Source organism: Juglans microcarpa x Juglans regia, chromosome 3S (genome assembly GCF_004785595.1).
Source record: "Juglans microcarpa x Juglans regia isolate MS1-56 chromosome 3S, Jm3101_v1.0, whole genome shotgun sequence".
Taxonomy (NCBI): Eukaryota; Viridiplantae; Streptophyta; class Magnoliopsida; order Fagales; family Juglandaceae; genus Juglans; species Juglans microcarpa x Juglans regia.
The window spans coordinates 23,390,225-23,412,221 of NC_054599.1; the positions used below are offsets into that span (position 1 = coordinate 23,390,225).

The 21,997-nt window shown below is 36.2% G+C and overlaps 2 protein-coding genes across 2 annotated transcripts; one reads left to right on the forward strand and one right to left on the reverse strand.

Annotated features, from left to right (window-relative positions):
- Positions 1–13,121: 13,121 nt before the first annotated feature.
- LOC121258557 (amino acid permease 3-like) lies at positions 13,122–16,581 on the forward strand. Its single transcript, XM_041160091.1, has 8 exons — positions 13,122–13,266; positions 13,369–13,504; positions 14,499–14,732; positions 14,819–14,912; positions 15,013–15,227; positions 15,339–15,496; positions 15,596–15,823; positions 15,918–16,581. The coding sequence occupies exons 1-8, from the start codon at positions 13,219–13,221 to the stop codon at positions 16,341–16,343; spliced, it is 1,539 nt and encodes a 512-aa protein (XP_041016025.1). The 5' UTR covers positions 13,122–13,218; the 3' UTR covers positions 16,344–16,581.
- Positions 16,582–18,421: 1,840 nt separating this feature from the next.
- On the reverse strand, positions 18,422–19,703 carry LOC121258560 (actin-depolymerizing factor 5-like). Its single transcript, XM_041160095.1, has 3 exons — positions 19,551–19,703; positions 19,178–19,437; positions 18,422–18,745 (listed from the first exon to the last, which is right to left on the reverse strand). The coding sequence occupies exons 1-3, from the start codon at positions 19,569–19,571 to the stop codon at positions 18,595–18,597; spliced, it is 432 nt and encodes a 143-aa protein (XP_041016029.1). The 5' UTR covers positions 19,572–19,703; the 3' UTR covers positions 18,422–18,594.
- Positions 19,704–21,997: the final 2,294 nt, after the last annotated feature.

Sequence of the window (21,997 nt, forward strand, 5' to 3'; positions counted from 1 at the left end):
AGTACTTGAGTTGAAAATTAACCATCTAATCTAAACAGTAGTATGTTAGATTTAAAATGTCCAATCCAAAAAGAAAACCCAAAAAGGTGATCTCCAATTGCCACAAGCTGCATGCCCTTGACTACTGTGTTTGATTTCATGAAAAAGAAGGAAGCCAAGTAGATCAAGTGACCAAATTAAGATCTTCTTTGCTTGAAAGATATCAACAAAAAAAAAAAAAAAAATGGAGGCATTCTACCTCATCATGCTGCATTAGACTTTAATTAACCAATACAAGAGCACATATAGTCACGCACGCGGCTAGCTGGTTATGTTTGAAGATTTCAACGTACGTAAATTTCTTGAAGTATTATTGGAACAACGAATGAACAAACGTAATAGTTAGGGAAAGGCTGAGAAAAGTCTTGCTGATACGTAGTGCTTAGTAAATTATATTCTTATTGGGTAATCTTTGATTAATTAAATACGCAGTAGTCATAGCCATGCACGTCGTAGGATGAGATTTTAGTGTAATTTTCAAAGACTCTTTCTTTCTTGCTTGAGAAGTTTACTCTGTGATTGCTTCCTGTATTTCAGAAAAGTCAAAACAAAGCACATGCATTTAAAGAGCAGTTGAAGGCTTGAAGACAGGTAATTCAGCTATTAAGAATTTCATTCTGGTCGTCTTTTGTGACCACAATCTTAATTGGGTTGAACATTTGTTTGGTGGTTGCATGATGTTTGTTGGAATAATGAAGAGCTAACCTGGAAATTTGGATGACCACTTCGACCTTTTTTTAGTATATATTTAAGTCACGAGCTAACTGCTAACTGCTTAATTTTTTTATGTGTTCTAGAAAGAGGGGTTGGGTAGCAAATGAATACGACGGCAAACCTACCCTTTTGATGTAACTTTTGAATGTCATGCGCATCGACCCACAACATGGCACCACACAAAATGGGTGCAGATGTCACCAGGCTACTGCTTGCAAGTCCATCCTATAAGATTTGACTTATAAAAAAATTTAAAATTAAAACTTCTTAAAAATTAAGGCCAGATTAGTTGATAGATTGCACTGAGATCAACTTAATTTATTCTAATTTTAAATTAAATCTAACATCTAAATACTAAACTCTCAAATTATTAAATTCATCTTAACTAAATTTTTTTTTATACGTGAGACCCACTATTTAAACTCATTTTAACATTTAAATACATCTAAATTTATTTTAAGTAGGCTCTACAAAACTTACTCTACAATCTCAACTCATTATTATTTATAAAGAACTTAATTAAACTCAATATTTAAATGCAACCTTTAAGTATTGGCTAAAAGAGAAATCATAGGAGATGAATAATGGCCATAAATTTTCTAAGATAGCCAGCCTTGTGAAGAAAAAAAGAAAGAAGCAACTTGCGCCTTGCCAAATTTGATACCTTCCGGCAGTGTCAAGCAATTTGATAGAGATCGTATATTATTTGGGGCATCACTAGTTGGATTTTGATATGAACAGATTGTAGGCCAATGATGAGAACTTGCACCGGATGTTGGGTGAAAATTTCTAGCAGACACAACTTGAGGTAGACTTCTCTGGACTTTGGAGAGCGGCTTTGATAATTCCTAAACTGATGTTGTTTCTAGTGATTGGATACAACACCTACTTCATGTTTCAGATTCAAGAGTAGTATAGGAGCATAACAGGGTGTACCCCGACTTTCAAATAGAACAAAAGCACTATCCATTGCTTGGGAATTTTGTGTTTATGTAAATGCAATTTTACAGGACTGTCACTGCATGCTAGCCTTTGTGGTCCCTTCCATTTTTCTTTTCTAGGCAATATAGCTCGCCCCCAGAATTAACTACTCTTCAGCATCTCCTAACTACTGTTCAATAATTTCACTAGACACTAGGCAGTGGGGTGGGGGGGAGAGAGAGATTTGAAGAGAAGTATCTAACTCAAGTCATGATAAACCTAGAAATCAGATCTCAGTTACAGACAAAAGATAAATTCACCAGGAAGGTGCAGACGAAACATGAGAATGCAACAGAGCTGGGTCTCTTTTGCAGGGACTTTCTTTGCAGCCTCTGGCCCCTACTGCAGCCTTTGGCCCCTGCTGCTGCCTTCTCCGCTTCAATGTCAGCAAAAAATGGCATCAATTTCAGCTTCTTCAAGCTAGTGCAGTTCATGCTCCTTTATCAATTGTCATCGTGGCAGTTTCTATGTTCTTCCCTCCACTATATACAACCTAATCAATAAAATAAACAAAAGAGAAAAAAAAAACAACTAAAAATTACTTTGTTTCGGAAAAGAAAAGAGTAAATGAGATATATTAGTACCCAACCTTGTACCCTATACCAAATCTATTCTTCCTCTATGCTAACCCGACAACAAAAATTCAGCACAATCCTAATCAAATGGGTTGACCACCACGAAAGGAAGACTGGGTTGGTTTAAATTGCAAGCATCAAATATAACCTTTGCTTTGGAGTGACCAAAAGCATTCCATAAAAGGGGGAAGTTGTTTATATGTTTTTTTCCTTCCATTACACTCTCTTCTTCAGAGGAATCCTCTTCCACATTTATATTCCAATCCTTCATGGCTTAAAGAAAGGAACAACTTGATTCTACAGGAGAACAAACAACCACTTTTATGCACCCAAAGATTCGAGCACTTTTAAACTAATGCACAGACAATTATCCATCAACAAAGATTCGAGCAAGATTGATTGTGATAGCCATTTAACAAAAGAGAACTACATAACATGTTACGAGCCAACTAGTCAGGATGACAAAATCACTAGATAAACCATTATGAGCGTGCCGCACCACAATCTTGCTCAGCTGTTGGATTCAAAATTTATATTTGTTGACAGGTAATCAATCGTTTTATTAATCAGAATCCATTAAATTTTCTCAACAGTCTCTAGACAGAATTCCCAGGGGTGCCTACGGCTATGAGAATTTGGAACTTTGATACAGAAAGGTATCCAGAATGGCATGATTTTGAATGGGTCGAGATTCAAAATTTAATATACACAAATTAATTGAAAGCTTTCATTTTATCCGGTTATCAAGAAACTGCAAATCAATCTCACAATAATATAAAATGCAAAGTAAAAGTCTCCTCAACACACAAACACCAGATTATTTTGAGACACACGAAGGTGATGGTAAGCTCATCTTCTAACCATGGAGGAGGTATGTTTTCTTCTATTCATGAGTTTAAGCATGCTATGATAATAGACAGACATGATCCTATTTAAATAGTCTCGTTGGGCTTCATTTGAGAATCTAGTAATTACTTTTGTGTTGATATGTGTGTTGTACTTACATATTATTTGTCTAGATATCGTGATTATAGGTACTTGTTTTATGTTGTGCATCCTATCGGTGTACTCATAACTTGTTGCTTGCAAATGCACATGATCCAGATTGTGTTCTTTGAATGCAAGTTCGTATTCAATTTATGTGTGGATGACTTTGTTGTCCAAGTAGGAGTTTGTTGTATTTTTATGTGTGTACCAACATAGTCATAATGTGTTGGGCTATTTAGTGAGCACTTGAGGAAGCTCTTACTCTCACCCTATACATATATATATATATATATATATATATATATATATATATATAAATGGAGTTGGCCTATTAGACTCCATGAGAACCATTTCTATGTTATAAAGGGAAGAGAGTAAAAGTCTCCTCAACACACAAACACCAGATTATTTTGGGATGCACGAAGGTGATGGCAAGCTCATTTTCTAACCATAGAGGAGATATGTTTTCTTCTGTTCATGAGTTTAAGCATAGACAGACATGATCTTATTTAAATGTTTCATCACCTTGTATAGAGTTTGAAACTCTTTTTTTATTAAGTAACATCCATAGCCAAATTAAACTGAGTTCAAGAGGAAAGGCCAGTAATATTGGTTGTAGGGATCGCGTGCACACAACTCATACACATGCACTCAATTGCAAGATAGGGGGAGTAACTTGTTGGGGAAATCAACATAGTGGAAGAAATAAAAGCGAAAATAAAAGAGCACACCCACTTACTCAGTGACACCAAGAATTTAATGTGGTTCGGCAACTACCTATATCCACAGAAAAGAGTTTCACTAATAAATAGTGGAACACAAGAAAATATTACAGAGGAAGAGGATCACACTCCACTCAACTCAACTCTTTTATTTTTTCTCAGAGCTCTCCGGGCTCTCTCTCTTTTGTTTTTTTCTTTCATGTCTGAGGCTCTTGCTGGGAGCCTCAATTTATAGGCAAATATCAGTATCGCCTCACGTATGAATGCATTTAATCTGCACTTCGCCTACTCCCACGATCTTTGAGGGACTGGCATTCCCCATTCTTACCGTACCAAAGTTTTCTACTTTGTATGTAGTGAAAAATTTACTATAGGAAGTGGCGTGGTATAATGCTGTTGTGTCTACCACCTACTCAACATCGTGGTTTGCAACGTGCAGACATGTCTCGTCACTGGTGGAGAATATTGCCACATCTCCAGAAAGAGTGACAAGAGTTTCACTATCTTCTTTCTTCAGCTTACTGCTTTGACCTTGCTCCCTTAAAAACTTATGGCAGTTTTTCCTCATGTAGCCTTGTTTGCCACAATGGTAACACTTCCATGTTACCCATCTGCTGGTTCCTGCTATTTCTGGACCTTCCACATGGTTGAGACTTCCTTCTGTTTCTGCTTCTACTTCTCCCTCTATCATTACCTTGAGGCCTTTCTTTACTCTCGGTGACAAAGACATGAGTTTGATTCATGCTCGTCTCTTTTCGTCTGGCTTCCTCATTGAACAAGGCATGCTTAACCATCGTCATGGTAAGTTTACCATCTGGAGTAGAGTTACTTAAGGAGACCACTAGCGTCTCCCAACTGTCTGGTAATGAACTGAGAAGTAGCAGAGCTTGTTCTTCATCGCCAAGATTCAGCTTGACAGACCCGAGTTGGTTAACTAGGTTTTGAAACTCACTAGTGTGCTCGGCAACAGAGGTATCGCTCTTCAACTTCAAGTTAACAAGTCGTCTCATCAATAGAACCTTGTTTCGAACAGTCTTAACTTGATACATATCCTCCAACTTTTTCCAGAGGTTATATGCATCTGTCTCTTGGACCACGAGGTGAAAGACACTATGGTCAATCCATTGCCTGATTTGATCGGTAGTCTTCTTGTGCATCTTATTCCACACTTGATCCGTAAATTCATCTGGCTTCTTCCCTTCATTTTCCAATGGATCAGACAGATCTTTATAGTTCAAGAAATCCACCATCCGAGATCTCCAAAGACTGTAGTTAGAGGTAGTAAGCTTTATCATGGTGCCCGATGCTGAATCCTCCATAGATTTAGACTAATTCTAAATACAAAATGAAAGTATAGGATCTTCAAGGTGGAATATTGCAAAACAGACAACACCTTTGTGTCTGGAACACCTGATTTTGTTAGAAACGAGTCTTGTTTCATTAAAATCAGACTCAGATAGCACAAGGAATGAGCAAAATAACCAAAACTTGAACTATCGCATCGGCGCGTGTAAGTTACGCGCGAAAACTCTCTTTGGCGCGTGGGTTTCACACGCTAGGAACCTCTGGCGCGTGCGCTTTGTGGTGCGCGTGATTTTCACGCGCTAGCACCTCTGGAGCGTTTGTTACGCGTGGATGAGTGTGGGTTTCACGCGGTAGCACCTTGGAGGGCGTGTGGCGCGAGCGAGAGAGTGGGTTTCACGCGCTCGACTCTCTTTGAGCGCGTGTAAAGCGTGCCGAGAGTGGGTGCCCACTCTCCAATCTTCAGGCGGCGGCAGTCGTTTTTCAACTTCTGGTTTTAACCACTTTTCTTGTCTCGATGAGACGAACATAGTGATATACTCAAATTTACAAACTGAGCAACGCGCTAAAAACAAATTTTTATGTAAAAAACTTCTCTAAACAATCGCTATACTATTTGTTAGAAAAATTAACACAGAGATAAATAAAAAGGGAAATAGACACCAGGAATTTAATGTAGTTTAACAACTACCTACATCTATAAAAAAGAATTTCATTAATAAATAATAGAACGTAAAAAAATATTACACAAGACAAAAATCATACTTCACTAACTCTTTTTTTTCAGCGCTCTCTCTTTTCTTTCTTCTTGTGTCTGAGGCTCTCCTCAATTTATAGAGAAATATCAATATGAACTCACGTATGAATGCATTTAATTTGTATTTAATAGTGGACTGCTAACCGTTGAGCGCTGAGCAGCAGTATGAATGCATTTAATTTGCATTTAATAGTGGACTGCTGACCGTTGAGCTGAGCAGCAGTATGAATGCATTTAATTTGCATTTAATAGTGGACTGCTGACCGTTGAGGGCTGAGCAGCAGTTGTTGACTGCTCAGGGGCATGGCCTCGGACTTCAACAGAACTTATGGATCGCCAACTTTTCAGTTTCTTATCCAAAAGTTTCTTTATAATTCTTTTACAGAAAGTTCCTCATGGAATTCGAGTTTCTCTCCTGTCACATGGGACTTTCAATGCTTGCTGATAAACAGGATGGAAGTGCAAGGGTTGAAACCTGTCAAAGCCCAAATGGTCTTACGCCCCTACTTTGTTTAAAATTCTGTGGTAAACCCGCTATGTAAGGTGATATCTATTCTACAGCTACCAGATCTTCAACCTTAAGCCTACGGCTCTGACACTCGATGCATGCCCTGTTTATTAAGACACAGGCATCTGCTTTCAATCCGGCATAGGCCAGCACAACATGATCATCCAATCAACCATCTGTCTAACCGATCTGGGAACAGAAAAAGATGATGAACATGAAGTGGGCAAGTATGCCAGACTAGGGCAATGCAATAGCTTCAGATTTTTTATACCCCTCATGGACATGGGAAAAGGTTGATGCAGTAATATGACCAATTGCTAATATACAGTGCAGGAACAAAATGCAACAAGAGAATTAGTATCATACATTAGAAAATTAAGTTTAGCTCCTCGCATAAATCAATCCAAAAGCATCAAAAGTTCAAAGCTTATGTCTTGAAAGTTTGCAAGAGAAAGGCATTGGCCCATTTGATCCCCACAGAAAGCCAGGTCAACTGTCAAGCTTTAAATACAGGTATCATCATTTTCATTAGTTGAAGAGACAACGAATTAGCGCTCATATTCATAGAAATCTACCTTTTTTTTTTTTAAGTTTCAGTGTCCGACAACATATTAGTCAGTCAAGGTCAAGTTTATCATAATCTCGAATTACAACAAACCTGGGATTAGAATCTAGCGCATTAATTTAGATATCTAATCAAACTGGAAAAAAATCCCATTACTGACAAATCCGTAAATTAAAAATCAAGCTAAACTCTGGACCAAATTTAGACAAAACCAAAAAACGCAAACTTTCTTCGTCTCCTTCATTCTTTTTGTTCTTTTTCTTTTTTTAATGGAATTCGTTTTTCATGTATGTGTCTATATATGTACGTGTTGGAGGCTTGGAGCACCTACAGTCCTGGAGTTTGGGGGTGAACTTCTTTTCGAAGCCGAGAACGACGACGCTCGAGGCGCGAACTCCGATGGTGGAGCGCGTTTCCTTTGCGGACGGCTTCGAGGGCGTACTCCACCTGGACCAAATGCCAGTCCGAAGAGAACAGGCCCGTTATCGCCCGGTCGTACCTCGCCATCTTCTTCTTTCTTCTGCTATTGATTTAGCTTTTGCTTTCAACTTTTACGCTTTTCTGTGTGCGGCCTGAGAGTGGGGGGAAAGCATCGTGGGAAATACCACTACCGACTTCTTATGCGAGTCTGCGACAGGGCACGGTGCGAGTGACCAAGATCGTTAAGTTCGGTGTATTTGATATGGGTGGGGATACTCTGTCGCCCCACATTTACGGCTGGACTTACCGTCCAGTCTTCTTCTTCTTCTTCTTCTTTCTTCTTCTTCTTCTTCTTCTTCTTTTTTTTTTTTTTTTTTTAATATATTTAAATATTTTTAAAAAATAAAAAATATATTAATATATTTAAAATTACTTCCTTAATTTAAGTAAAAAAAAAATTACGTAAATTTACATTTTTTTCAAAAGAAAATGAGTAAAATTGAGATTTATATAATAAAAAAAAGTGTATTTTTAATAATAAATTTTACTCTTTTTTTTAAATGAAGCACAAAGAGTTGCATCTAAAATTACTAAAAATTTATTAACACAAAAAGGTATTTTTGCGTATGATCATATTATTAGAATTATTTTTGTATAATTAATCTTTTTAATAATAATAAAGTATGATATATCATATTTATATATTTTAAAAAGTTTAATAATTACTTTTTTATATATCTATTTTTTCTTGAAATCTAGACTTTTAAAATTTCAACAAATACTTTAAGAAAAACAAATATCCATCATCCTCTTAATCATCATTCCATCACTATTTTCTTATCTGGCATTCACTTATAAATAAATTCCACAATATGCCTCAGCAAATAATTTTTAAGAGTATGGTCTTGCCATAATTTCCAAAAGTTCTTTTTATTCCATGATTTAGCACTTTCAAAGACAATATAGATGGTAAAATAAAAACATTAAAAATATTTTAAGCTAAGACTACTTTGTTGCTTACTATTTTAGCCCTTACCATTGAATCAATCAACATATACTAAGGAGAAGACTATGATGAGATCCTGCGAATCGTCTCTAATATTAATGCTTTCAATTACAAACATGAAAACTGATGCACAGTCCATTTGAAAAGGGGGTGGCTCAAGAAGAGAAAATACAAGCAGCCTGCACCCAACGCCCAAGGGCAAAAGTGGAAAATAAGATCTTATGCCCTTTTCACTCATAAAAAAAAAAAAAAAAGGATTATGAGATAGACATATATAATAGTTAAATATTCAAGCCGTTCATAGGGTGTTTTAGACATCCCACATATATATATATATATATATATATATATATATATATATATATATTTTTTATGGTGAAGGGGATGGGTCAGCACTCAGCACAGGCCATAAGAGCATTGATATTGGCTTCATCAAAAGTCTAGTTAAATATAAAATTTGATAAATTTTATCAAAATATGACTGTTTAGATTAGTCAAATAGATAAATGTGAAACTTTAAGCTACAATAAATCTATAAGTTTCTTCAAATTTGAAAGTCTATTATTCATTCATTAAATCTATTTTTTATTTACTTTTAATCTCTAAATATCTTTTTTATTCACATTTTATTTCTAACCGTCTTGTAATAATAATGTAAGAATCAAATTAAATCATTAATCAACATATAATTAGTGTAATTGTAAAATATGAAAAAAAAATAAAAATATTTTTATTAAAAAAATAATATTATATTATTATTTTGATGAATTCAATAGCTAATTCAATGTGGAGTTATGACTAGAGAAGTTTTAGATTTATAGAAATTATATATTTTTTATCAAATTTTAGAGATAATTTTAATGAGGCTAATGCCAATGCTCTAACAAGTTACGTGTCGCGACAAAAATCAAAAAATCTTTAGCGGCGTTCTTGTGTCGCCGGGAATAAAAATAAAATTTATTTGTGGCGCTATTATTTGCCACCATATATTTTCATCCAAAAAGGTAAGTTTTTGCGGCGACTTTACAACTTACCATATGCAAAAACCCGGAACAGTAAAACATTTTCATTTGCATCTCCAATACGAGAGACGAGTGAGTGGTAGGACCATACATAGATGGAGCCTCGGAGGAGGTGGTGTGCCTTTGGGTTCGTGCATGGTCCTGATGGATCAGGGTCAGGTCAGCCCTCGTGCAACAGCAAGTTTGATGCTAATACGTTATACATATTTATGTTGGCCGGGCAGGAGGGATCAGGATCAGGATCAGGATCATGACTACAACTTAATTTATATATGATAGACTCTTTTTAATTTAATTAGGAGGTGTTGTACGTTTCCTTTTCACAAAACCAATTATTCCGATCCTGAATGATCTCTATATGTATCTATCGATTAGCATATTGCAGAAAGTTGTCACCATTATTATTATTTAATTGATTCAGTGCCAAAAGCACTAAGCAGATTCCTTGTGCTGCATATCTACAATACACGTTTGTGCCTCACGTGTCCACAAAAAGTTTGGTAAAAGTATAAGACCCAGTAAACCCTCAAGCTTTAATTTCCAGATTATAATTTATAATTTGACTGACTTTTTTCTTTTTATGGACCAACACCAGCTGTATACATTATAGTATCAAAAATTTTACGTATAATCATTTTTATATATTCTTTATGTACTTTATTAATATGATTGATTGCGTTATTTTTTTAATATAAAATAATTCATTTAGCCAATTACATTAATGAAATATGTAAAAAGTACATAAAAATGACTATATATAACAGAATTTATATAATAGTATATTGAGATGGAGTAAGCTTTGTTAATCAGTACTATCGAGCTGAAAATTGTATATATATTGATGGTAGAGGACATGATTTGGAACGATGAAAAAAAATATATCGTACGTGCACGTTTATCATGATCTGATCATGTCATGAACAAGCCAATTAAATTGCATGCCCAAGATTTAATATTAATTAGCAGTACCATATATCATAAAATATTGATTTTTAGGTTATTAAACTCCATCTTTTATGTACGTCTCAAATAAAATTGGCAGGTGGCAATTAATTTAATTTGACTTTAAAATATATATAATATTTCTTTTTAGCTTGGATTCGGATTTTCTTAATTTTTTAGTGTAGACTCACTAAAAAAGAGCATAGGTTGCACATGAGAAAGAGTTAATTAAGATCATAATATTTTAAGTGATTAATATCACCACTTAATTGTTATTATATATGCATTTAGTTAGTTTTTTGAACAATATAATTGACTACTGATCAACATACCGTGAATAACGATATTCGATATTGATGATCATGATGAGGTTGATCAGATATTTAAGGTGGCATTGGATTTTTCAAGGATGGCGAGTGCATGTTTTCAATACATGACATCATGAAGTGATAACATTGAATTATGAGGTGGGAGATCAGTCAGCAAGCATTCATTTTGGGAAGACAAATTAAAGAAAACCCCTCCACGAAAGGTGAAAGGCAGGTAGAGCTACACATGATGATATAAAACTAATATTCGATTCCCCGGCCGGAAACGTCTAGTCGATCGTTGACATGACCAAGATGATGAGGACCCTCCACTTTCCGTGTGAAGTAAACTTGGAATGAAACTAATGCCTTATGTATTAATACTAGGGCCACCATGCCCTCAAATGGGAAAAAAGGTAACAAAAAATTGTTATAAAATATAACTAATTGGGATGTAATAATTTTGAGTACTCATGTGCCATGTCTCTCTGATCCTACGCAGTGGAAACTTAACCACACTGCTGTCCCGTCCGGCCACTTGGGAAAAAATGACTTGTTTTGGGTGCGATCTAAGATATATACCCCTCCCAATTTTTATATATAGATATATATATATATATAGGTTGTGGTTCTTGTGCGGTTCCGGTTCTGCCACATGCAAGGAATGGTGACCAATTAATTTAATTGTACGTATGTACTACCTCGAAATGGTACAAAACGGAGAAGTATCTCGTCTAAGGTTGTTCATGTCGTGTATGATCTGTTTATTGTTCTTGGTATCCAAAATACATTGGCAACTACTTATCCTTCCTTATATATCAATATCTATACATATATATAAGCAAATTCGAGATGCTCCCTATAAAGGCCAAAATGATCGTGGGAAGAACCAATATGCAGAATGCATGCAGGCGCTAGTACTTGTTCATGACTGCAGTGACATGCTTAGTTGTGATGGTGTATTGTTCGATCCTGAAACAAAAATGGGTACGTCAGCGTGGAGCTAGCTAGCTGTACGTACAAAGTGGGATATTCGAGCTATCGAGCGCGCGTGAATGAGTCATCTTACTAATTAATGGCAGAAGCCGCGCGCGCGCACACGTGTATATATATATATCTATATATATAAGGGGGATTAGGATTACAGTACTAATTAGAGACAATCCGTATTTTTAGTTGCATATTAAAAGAGTAAAAAGAAAAAGAGAAAAGTATATAGATAAAAATCCATTTCCAATCAAAATGCATTAAAAGGAACGTTACAAACAATAGGTCAAAGGTCCCATGCAGTTCGTTTTTTCTTAGCCTAGGGAAGGAGGGAGCCATCATAATTAAGAGATGATTTACTTTAGTCCATCAGATTGATCGAGGAATTCATGTGATTGGAAATTAATGTAGCCTATAAAGAGGCATTATATATATATATATATATATATATATATATGTAGTTGTCTTTTTTGGCCATTCCAAGAAGATTTCTCCACTTTTTCTACCTCTAAAGTCATATATTATTACGAGAAAACTAAGAATATAGTTTGATAATTAAAATCAAATGATTAGGGTTTTCTAACCGTTGATCAACGTCATGATGCCTCGCTAATATATACATGACCTATATATGTATATATATATATATATATACTTGTTGAATTTTAAGAAATATTTTTTTTATGAAAATTGAACTTATTGTTCTAGTACTACCTTAGCTAATCTCATGGTGCTGTCTTCATGATAAGATTGGTACATAGTGGCATCATGTCATCTACAACATGTCTACAAGGTCCGATGAAACAAGACTTAGCAATGTTAGGTATAAGTTTCAAATAGATAAATTCGATTCATACAAGTCTTTTGTAAAAAAATGAGTTCCACTAATAAAGAATAGTTTTTTTTATAATTTTAATTTTAGGTGTGGTCCACTTTTTTACAAGTACTTGTATGAAACTTGTCTATTTGACACTTATATAAATCATTTCTCCCGAAACAATAGAAACCACATACATAATTAAACTGTCTTCATTTATTTATTAACTATCTTTTATTTTAAGTGCAAATCAAGTAAGAACTGAATTTCTTTTTGCTACATTTAATTAATTTATAAGATGCTATCATTTGCACCTTGACTAAAAGTTGGGACTAGTAGATTTGGGAATTAACGGCACTAACTAGAGATGATCATGAGGTCGTGTTTTACATGATAGTGTGAACAAACACCTCGCACCATCTCCTCCATAATAGTAGTTCTATTCAACTCATTATCTTTATCTCCTGTCCTGTATATAAAACCCCACGTGCATATTGTCTCAAGTATCCTTGATCGTCTTCATCCTCTCTCTCTCTCTCTCATCGTTTTTCCACAATTTCAGAACCATGTTGCCAAGGAGTCGTACACTTCCATCCAGAATCCACCATGGCGCCGTAAGATCTGCAAACTAATCCGCACCATCTGGTATTTCAGATAATTGGTTCTCTTCTTATTCCTATATTAATGTCCAACATGTCTCGATCTGTGATGATCAGGTGGAAGAGAGGCATGACATCAGGCATTACTTGCAAGTGGAAGTCCAACCTAAAGCCCCGGGTGAGACTGAAGCCATAAACCCTCAGTCCAACTATTCCAAGTGCTTCGACGATGATGGCCGCTTGAAGAGAACAGGTACACCCTACTTACATAATTTGGCATTACTTCACTTTGGTGTGTAATGATATGTCAATAAACAAATGATTTGGAACTAGATTTTTTTTTTTTTTTTTCATTTTGAAATACTGCTTTTTACAATTAAAAAACTAAATTATCGAGATTGACATTAATTAATCACACCCTACAATCCGTTCAGTTAAAATGTAATGATCATTAAATTGCATCATATATTTTATTTAAGAAATGCTACCATATATGCCGCTCTACCGTTCACTTAGCTCTATTAACGTGGTAACACCACCATGTAATGCCATGCACATAACTTATTAAAAAATAAAAAATATAAATATAAAAAGAGTAGAGGGACCTTAGAGTTTCAATCTTTTTCTTTTTGTGTTTTCAAACACCACTTTATTTTGGATATAATTTCTTTATTTTCTTAATAAGGCACGTGACATTATATGACGATGTCACATCAATGAGACAAAGTGAGCATATAACTGGCATAGTAGCAACACTCATCTTATTTCTCATTAATCTCACTTGTCGAGTTCAATTTATAAAAACAAAAAAAAAAAAAATTGCAGTAATTCATGATGCAAAACCTAATCCCCTCTATTATCATGTAAAAGAAAATAAAGAGAGAAATGTTTATTTTTTAACAAAGTTTATAAAAGTAAAATTATAAATTGATGTGACTTGATATGATACGTCATACCATTATAGAATATATTTGACATCTCATATTGAACCACATCAATTTGTAAATGGACACTATTAAATGCACTGAAAGAGTGTATTGACAGTGCATTTCATTTTTCTTTCAATACTTAAAAAAATGGAATACAAAATGGAATGCAGATGGTAACTCTTTCGGTGCACTGTTTCGGTCTGTTACACATATTCCTTGGTAAATTTACTTCTATAAATTGCATATCTAATAATTTAAAAAAAAAAAAAATCTATTACGAGGGACTACTTATAATTAATTACATGTATGATGGAGCAGGGACTTTTTGGACTGCAACTGCTCACATCATTACCGCGGTTATCGGGTCCGGAGTCCTGTCATTAGCATGGGCCATAGGGCAGCTTGGTTGGGTTGCAGGCCCTGTCATCATGATCCTCTTTGCCCTTGTCAACGTCTATACATCGGCCCTCCTAGCACAGTGCTACAGGTCCGGCGATCCAGTTACCGGACAGAGAAATTACACCTATATGGAAGCTGTCAAGGCTAACTTGGGTGAGTGATCATGGTTTCTTTCGTTTTCAAGACAGGATAGTCTTTATGTTTATGATTCTAAAAGTCATATCCAAATGGTATTGCAGGAGGAAAAAAGGTCATGTTATGTGGGTTGATTCAGTACATTAATCTGTTTGGAATTGCCATAGGGTATACAATTGCAGCATCAGTCAGCATGATGTGAGTTTCCCAAGCTGCATATTCATGATTCTGTCTCTTTTTGCATCTTAATTTCCAAATATATTCACTCCTATATATATTCGTGTTGAGATCACTTCAGGGCAATAAAGAGGTCGAACTGTTTCCATAAGAGTGGTGGGAAAGATCCGTGTCACATGTCAAGCAATGGATACATGATAACATTTGGAATCATAGAGGTGATATTCTCTCAGATTCCGGACTTTGATCAAGTTTGGTGGCTCTCTATAGTCGCAGCAATCATGTCATTCACATACTCCAGTGTTGGTCTTGGTCTTGGCGTAGCCAAAGTTGCAGGTACAGACAAATAAATTCTTTAGAACTAAATTAAACTGGTTCTTTCATAACACCAAACCAGCAACTAATGTCAATATCTATGGAACACCACTATTTTTTTAAATTTGGCAGAAAATGGGACATTCAAAGGAAGCCTATTGGGTATTAGTATAGGGACGGTAACACGTGCTGGAACAGTCACTGAAACGCAGAAGATGTGGAGGAGTATGCAAGCTCTTGGAGCTATTGCCTTTGCATATTCCTTTTCCATCATCCTCATTGAAATCCAGGTACTTTCTCAAAAATTTGATCATATATCTTGTGAATCCCAGGGTCAACTTTCTATTTCAACATATCGAACAATTTACATAAATTGCTTGCCTGTGCAGGACACAATAAGAACTCCTCCAGCAGAACACAAGACCATGAAGAAGGCTACTTTATTCAGCGTCGCTGTAACTACAGTGTTCTACTTACTCTGTGGAGCCATGGGATATGCAGCCTTTGGTGATGAAGCCCCCGGAAATCTTTTAACTGGCTTCGGATTCTACAACCCCTACTGGCTTCTGGACATAGCCAATGTAGCCATTGTTGTCCATCTCGTTGGTGCATATCAGGTATAACCCAAGCTGCAATTAGAATTTACAAATTGTTGTACACCTTTGGCTTGGGTGAGACATCTCAAAAGCAAAATATTCGTATAAACTGCAGGTCTTTTGCCAGCCTTTGTTTGCATTTATAGAAAAATGGAGTGCGAAGAAGTGGTCCAAGAGTGATTTTGTAACAGCGGAATACGACATACCGATCCCCTTCATTGGTCTGTATCAGCTCAACTTCTTCCGCCTTATATGGAGGACAATCTTTGTTATTACGACAACCGTCATATCCATGCTCATGCCTTTCTTCAACGATGTTGTTGGAATACTTGGAGCCTTTGGATTCTGGCCATTGACAGTTTTCTTTCCCATTGAGATGTACATTTCTCAAAAGAAGATTGCACGCTGGTCAAACAGGTGGATTGGGCTTCAGATAATGAGTATGACATGTCTAGCCATTTCTGTAGCCGCTGCAGTCGGCTCCTTCGCTGGAGTTGCTCTGGATCTCAAGACTTACAAGCCATTCAGAACTAGTTATTAAGAAATATTCATAGTTACTTGGATTAGATTTGGGGGTTCTAGTAAGGAATAAACCCAAACTAGCTTGAAACCCCCACTATACAATTATTGTACAATTCCTGGTAAAAGTCTGCTTTATGCTGTGTCACCAGACCAGGGTGCTTGGATACAGATCTCGATTCAAAGCAACCTGGACTTGAGTTATGAAGTTTCAAGATCATGTTCATCTTTAATAATCAAGTCTTTGATATGTTTTTTTTTTTCCTTCTATATGGCCAAATTACATATATTTTATTTTTCTCCAAGTCTACGTCCACGCAGACATGAAAGATTAACCTTGATGGCTTTTGCATGCCTTTGATACCCCGGCATTTGGATCAATAAACCTGCAAACGAACTGTACATTTTGGTGGCACTAACCAAATTGCAGAAATTATCTGACAAAAGCTATATCACTAAACATCCATTAAAATATATTTACATACTTAAGAACAAATTAATACAAATGGCTAACGGATATTAAGGGGCTTGGCATCTTGATTCTTGAACACAGAGAGGTACCAATAGCATGTTCTCCTGTCAAGCCCCTCCTTCTGCACTTTTGCTGCTTGTTCTCAAACCAAACTACTGCTCAAGTATCATTCTCTCTTTGATATTGGTATCGTTTCTTAGGATTCTTTAAAGTTTTTGACCAATTTTAGAATTTAAAGTCAGAGACATAGACACCCGAATACAACTAAAATTCATTAGGAAGAATATAAAGTAATCACTAAAAGGATATGCACTCTAAACAAGGAAAATCCTGAACACAATGAGCCAAAAGTGACAAAAAGCTCTTAAGATATTTTCTAGTTCCAGATCCAAAACACCACCCTCCCTGTGCTGAACTGGGTAGCTTGAAATTATGAACTGTGCCTTCAGACATGCGAAAGAAGCTTAGGGTTTTGCATTTTGGGGTTTGGGCTAGGCCTATCCTTGCTACAAAGCACGGCCATCTGATCCACCTATGGAACTGCAGCTTCGGGCTCATTGGGGTTAGTCAACTGTAGTTTGTCATGTAGCTGAGTCACATTGTAAGCCCACCCCACCTAGCACATTCAGCGGACTCTGGCTCGCAATACTGCTACAAGCACTAAAAGGCAGCCGGCAGCACTAAGACCTGCTACATTTATATTTTTCTCTCATCTGATGCTCTATAAAGTTTGAATAATAACTTTAGATAGAAATTTTCCCCATCATGTTTAACTCTACGTTACTTACTCTTCTGCATAAAGATCATTGCAGCTAGCAGGTAGCAGTAAGGCCTGCCTCTCTGTGCTATAGTTGACTTGGGTGTGTCATCATCGTAATGGTAAATGGTGTCTGTAGATGTGCTTTTCTTTTCCCCCGAGAAGTGAAAGAAGAGACTGATTTTGGAATTTATCACAAAAGTGGTGAAAAAAGGATGTGAATTGTTACACCCAAGACATTATTATTATCAGCACCGAGTACTACAGGAAAGACTAGAATTTCAAAGAGTACGGTAACATCACGACAGCATCTCTGATAGGCATGATGTTATGCATAAGAATCCTAGTGCCGAAACATGATTAAATTGTAAGGTCGTCCATGATATTGAATCTTTAATCTCTCTGTTCCTGCACTTTCTTTCGCCCTCACGGTTTATGATATTTAACACGGTTCATATACTTTATCGTACTGTTTGCTACCCTGAAATTAGAAGTAAACAACATTCACCAGAACTTTGTTTGTGCATGTTTCTGAGAACCCTTTCTATTCATCTTTGCTAGGACTTAAAACACTTTCTTTTTATTCGTAAACGACCCAAAAACTTCACTGCAAAGGCTAGTTTTCTAAAATAATACCCATTTAGCTTTTATAACGTTTCCCTTTCTCTTATATATCAATTGTTTATTTTTTGCATTTTATCTTAGCCTAAACATCTTTTCACATCACAATCGTGGCTTTGAAAAGGAATCCTACCGAAAGAGGCCGAACAACATTCAAATACCACATTGATTATTTTGCTTTTTCTACCTTTCATGATGAAAAGGATCACATCAAAAGGTCCTTCCTCATTAAATTATAACAAGGGGGCCGGACATAATTATCATTACAAATTAAAAGATTAGGTATTTAGGTCACATTAGTGCTAGTTATCTAGAAAATGTGGAAAATAACAAGAAAAGTTCTTGTGGTTGGTGTCATTAAATAAAAGCAAGATGCCATGCATGTACATTACATGGTTTTAGCTATATTCTGATCACATCGATCTATTTGGCCCTGTCCTTGATGACATCTATCCCCATCTCGGTTGGGTCGGTTGCTTGCAGTTCATAGTGGATGCCTTCCAGCACTCTCCTCAACCCAGCTTTGGATGTTGCATACAGAATTTTTGCCCTTATTCTTGATGCTGTTGGGGACCTAAAAAAAAAAACCCAAAATTGACACTTTTCATTAACAATATGGTCTAATGTTAACCCTAATTTCATTAAAACTTAGCGTTTGTAAGCTTATATACCAGATTCTAATGCAAAATAAATAAACCCAAAATGAGCAAAACGTGGGGGAGGTGGTTTTGGGTTGTCAATCTAGCCCTTAGGCTTCTTCCAAGGTTTTCCGTTGGTTCTACTTGAACTATATTTAGGTAATTGAGATGAAATATATCTATTTGCAGAAAACAATGATCAGTAGGAGCTGCGCATGCTATCACAATTGATCTGTGCTCAACACTGTAAAGTTCCTGGGATACCATTAATTATCATATTAATCTCGTATTCAAGTACAATATAACTAAAATCACACCTAGTATGATCTAGAGCATAGTATATAGAATGAGAAAATAAGGTGACAGACCATGCTATGAAGAAGATCTTGCTCTTCCGGCAATTATCAACGGTGACAAAGTCGAAATCAAACACTGCGTATCGACAATCATCCTCCGGCAATGATGCGGTGAGCTCATCGTAGCCTTCGCCTGGCCCACCGACCTTATCGACGGTGACCAGCCTCGATCCCTCATCGATCTTGAACACTATGTACCTATACACCTTCTTCCATTTCATCTCCATGAAAGAGTTCTTGCACTCCTCAGCCACCCACATTCCAGTCGTGGCCTGCCATTATCATACACCCAGTACCACAAAAATCAGCTGTAAAAACGTACGAATTCCCAAGTGGGGAAGAAAATGAAAAGAGAACAAACAGCATACAACTGAATAAAATATACCATCTTGAATGCCATTGCCATGGTGACTATGAGTAAAAGTTCTCTGATGTTGAGGGTGTGGCACTTGGTCGGTCTTATATAAAGATTTGAGTCATTGGAATGACATCAATATTCATATATATTACAACTTTGACCATATGCTAGGTCGATTCAACGATGTATATAGCTGATGAGGGCAATGACAAAGTTGCCCTGGATTGTGTGCATAATTTGGGCTGTCCTTGGAGTATGCAGTGGATTTACCAAAGTCGTGTTGTGATAACAATGACAATAAAGAAAGTATAAACGATATATAATCAAGTAATTAATTACACGACACAAATTTATGTGATTCGACAACTTACCTACGTCTACGGAACTGCAGAGGATTTTATTAACTTAAGGAATCACACGGTATAGTATTTTGGGGCGAATTACTTTGCTCAATGTACGACCACAGTATTAAAAATACATATTTATAGGGATATACGGTGAAAATCTTAATTTTCAGTATTCTGTAATACTTGCTCGAGCGGTTTATCAAGCACGCATTAAGCAAACTATCTGTCTGGCCTTTTGCTCAAGCCACCTATCGAGCGGCTCACAAACAAACTTTTTGTCTGAACTCCGCTTGAGCCATCTATCGAGCGAGTAGCGAGCGAATTCTCTATAATATCTCTGCTCAAGCCATTTGTCAAGCTAGGTTCAAGCTGACGGATGGCTCGAGCGGACTTAGTCAGGCTCCACAAAACCCAACAAGTGGCAATGGCAAAATGAATTGGCTTAATATACCTACAAGGCCCAACCTGTGTGGTGCCAACTATTCCTATGGTAAATAAGCGTATTATAGAGCAGCAGAAAATAGTGCATGTCAAAGAAAGTAATGGTATGTAGAAAAGTAAAAACAAAAAAGGGTAATGGTGCACTGCCAGAAAAGCAAAGGGCTGCATCATTCATTCATTCACCTTCCCAACCACAAAATACCCTTTTTTGACTTGCATACAAGCTAGCTAATTAAAAATGACATGCACCAGCATAAGCAGTGTAAATTAAACAGATGCGATTCATGAGATGGTCCCATCTTGGATTACACTCCCGCAGCTCCACGACTCTTCATCTCTATCTGTGTTCCTCAAAAGTCTTTTAAGTTACGTAAAACAGCTAACCAAAGAGAAGAGAATGAGAAACTGAACTTGCATAAGCATGAAAAAGATCAAAAAGAAGAAAAAATTCCTCGGTAAAAAGAAGTCAATATATGTACCCACCAGTGCATTTCGGTCCTTTTGCCATCTTGTTTTATCACTTTCTTTTTAAAATACACAAAAGAATCATTAGCAGATATAACTTTCTAGATTTCATACTCCTAAAGGTTGAGCTTTCCCACCAAATTGTCTAAGAAACTGTAGTGCATAGGGGCAGCATCCCGACACTTAATATCATAAAAATAATTAGTAGTAATACCTAACCGTGCATTGTTGCAAGATAAGCATGAGTACGTGGTTGGATATAAACGTCAGAGAGAGAGAGAGAGAGAGAGAGAGAGAGAGAGAGCAATAACACTAAAATCCAACAAAATAGCAAGCAACAAAATGTAAGCAGGTGCATGGGGAGTATTGTCCCTCGTGTGGGTGGCTCGCCCCTTGACAAAATACGCAGTACTTGAGAGTCGTAACTTGTTGGCATGGCTTAGTTACTTGCTAAAATCTGAGTCTAGAATCTGCAAAATCAAAAGTGGTGGCTAGAAAATGTTGTCGGTGGATGATATGTATTCTGTTCTTGGATCAATACCGAGAAATCCTGTCCGTCGGTAGCTCCTAGCTTCTTTCTGACGGAAGTAGTCTGTTTGGTGGTGCAGATTGACCGGTATAATCGATCTCATAAAGTTAATCCAAAAGATCCATTTCTCAGTACCATTGGGATAATAATAACTTTAATGTGCAGCATTACCATCTTGTTTCTTTGAGTGCGGTCAAAATTGAATTTCAAAAGCTCAACCTTCTTTTTTTTTTTTTTTTTTTTAAGTAATGATACACTTATAATTATCATGTAATCAATCAATACACTTGTGCAATTTTATTAAAAATTTATTATTTTCCACACATCTAGCTGCGCTGACGAACACATAATAAAATATTATATTATAATCGCTTGCTTTCATATGAGATTATTTATAAATTTCATGTAAGTTTTTATTTTCGTACCAAATATCAAACTAGTAAATACAAATAAGAATCCAAACTAGACGAGAGAGACATCTCACAGCCAAAAAATCTGGTTAAAATGTAAAAGCCCAGCTTGAAAAATGAACGCACGAAAAAATTTAATTGTAAGCGATTCTGCGTATTAGTCTAATTGTAAGCGATTCTGCGCACTAATACGCGTACTCATTCAATATGATTGGTCAGAAAATAGATTTTATTGAAAACAATACTAATTAAAATTTAGAATACGAAAACAACAATATTAAA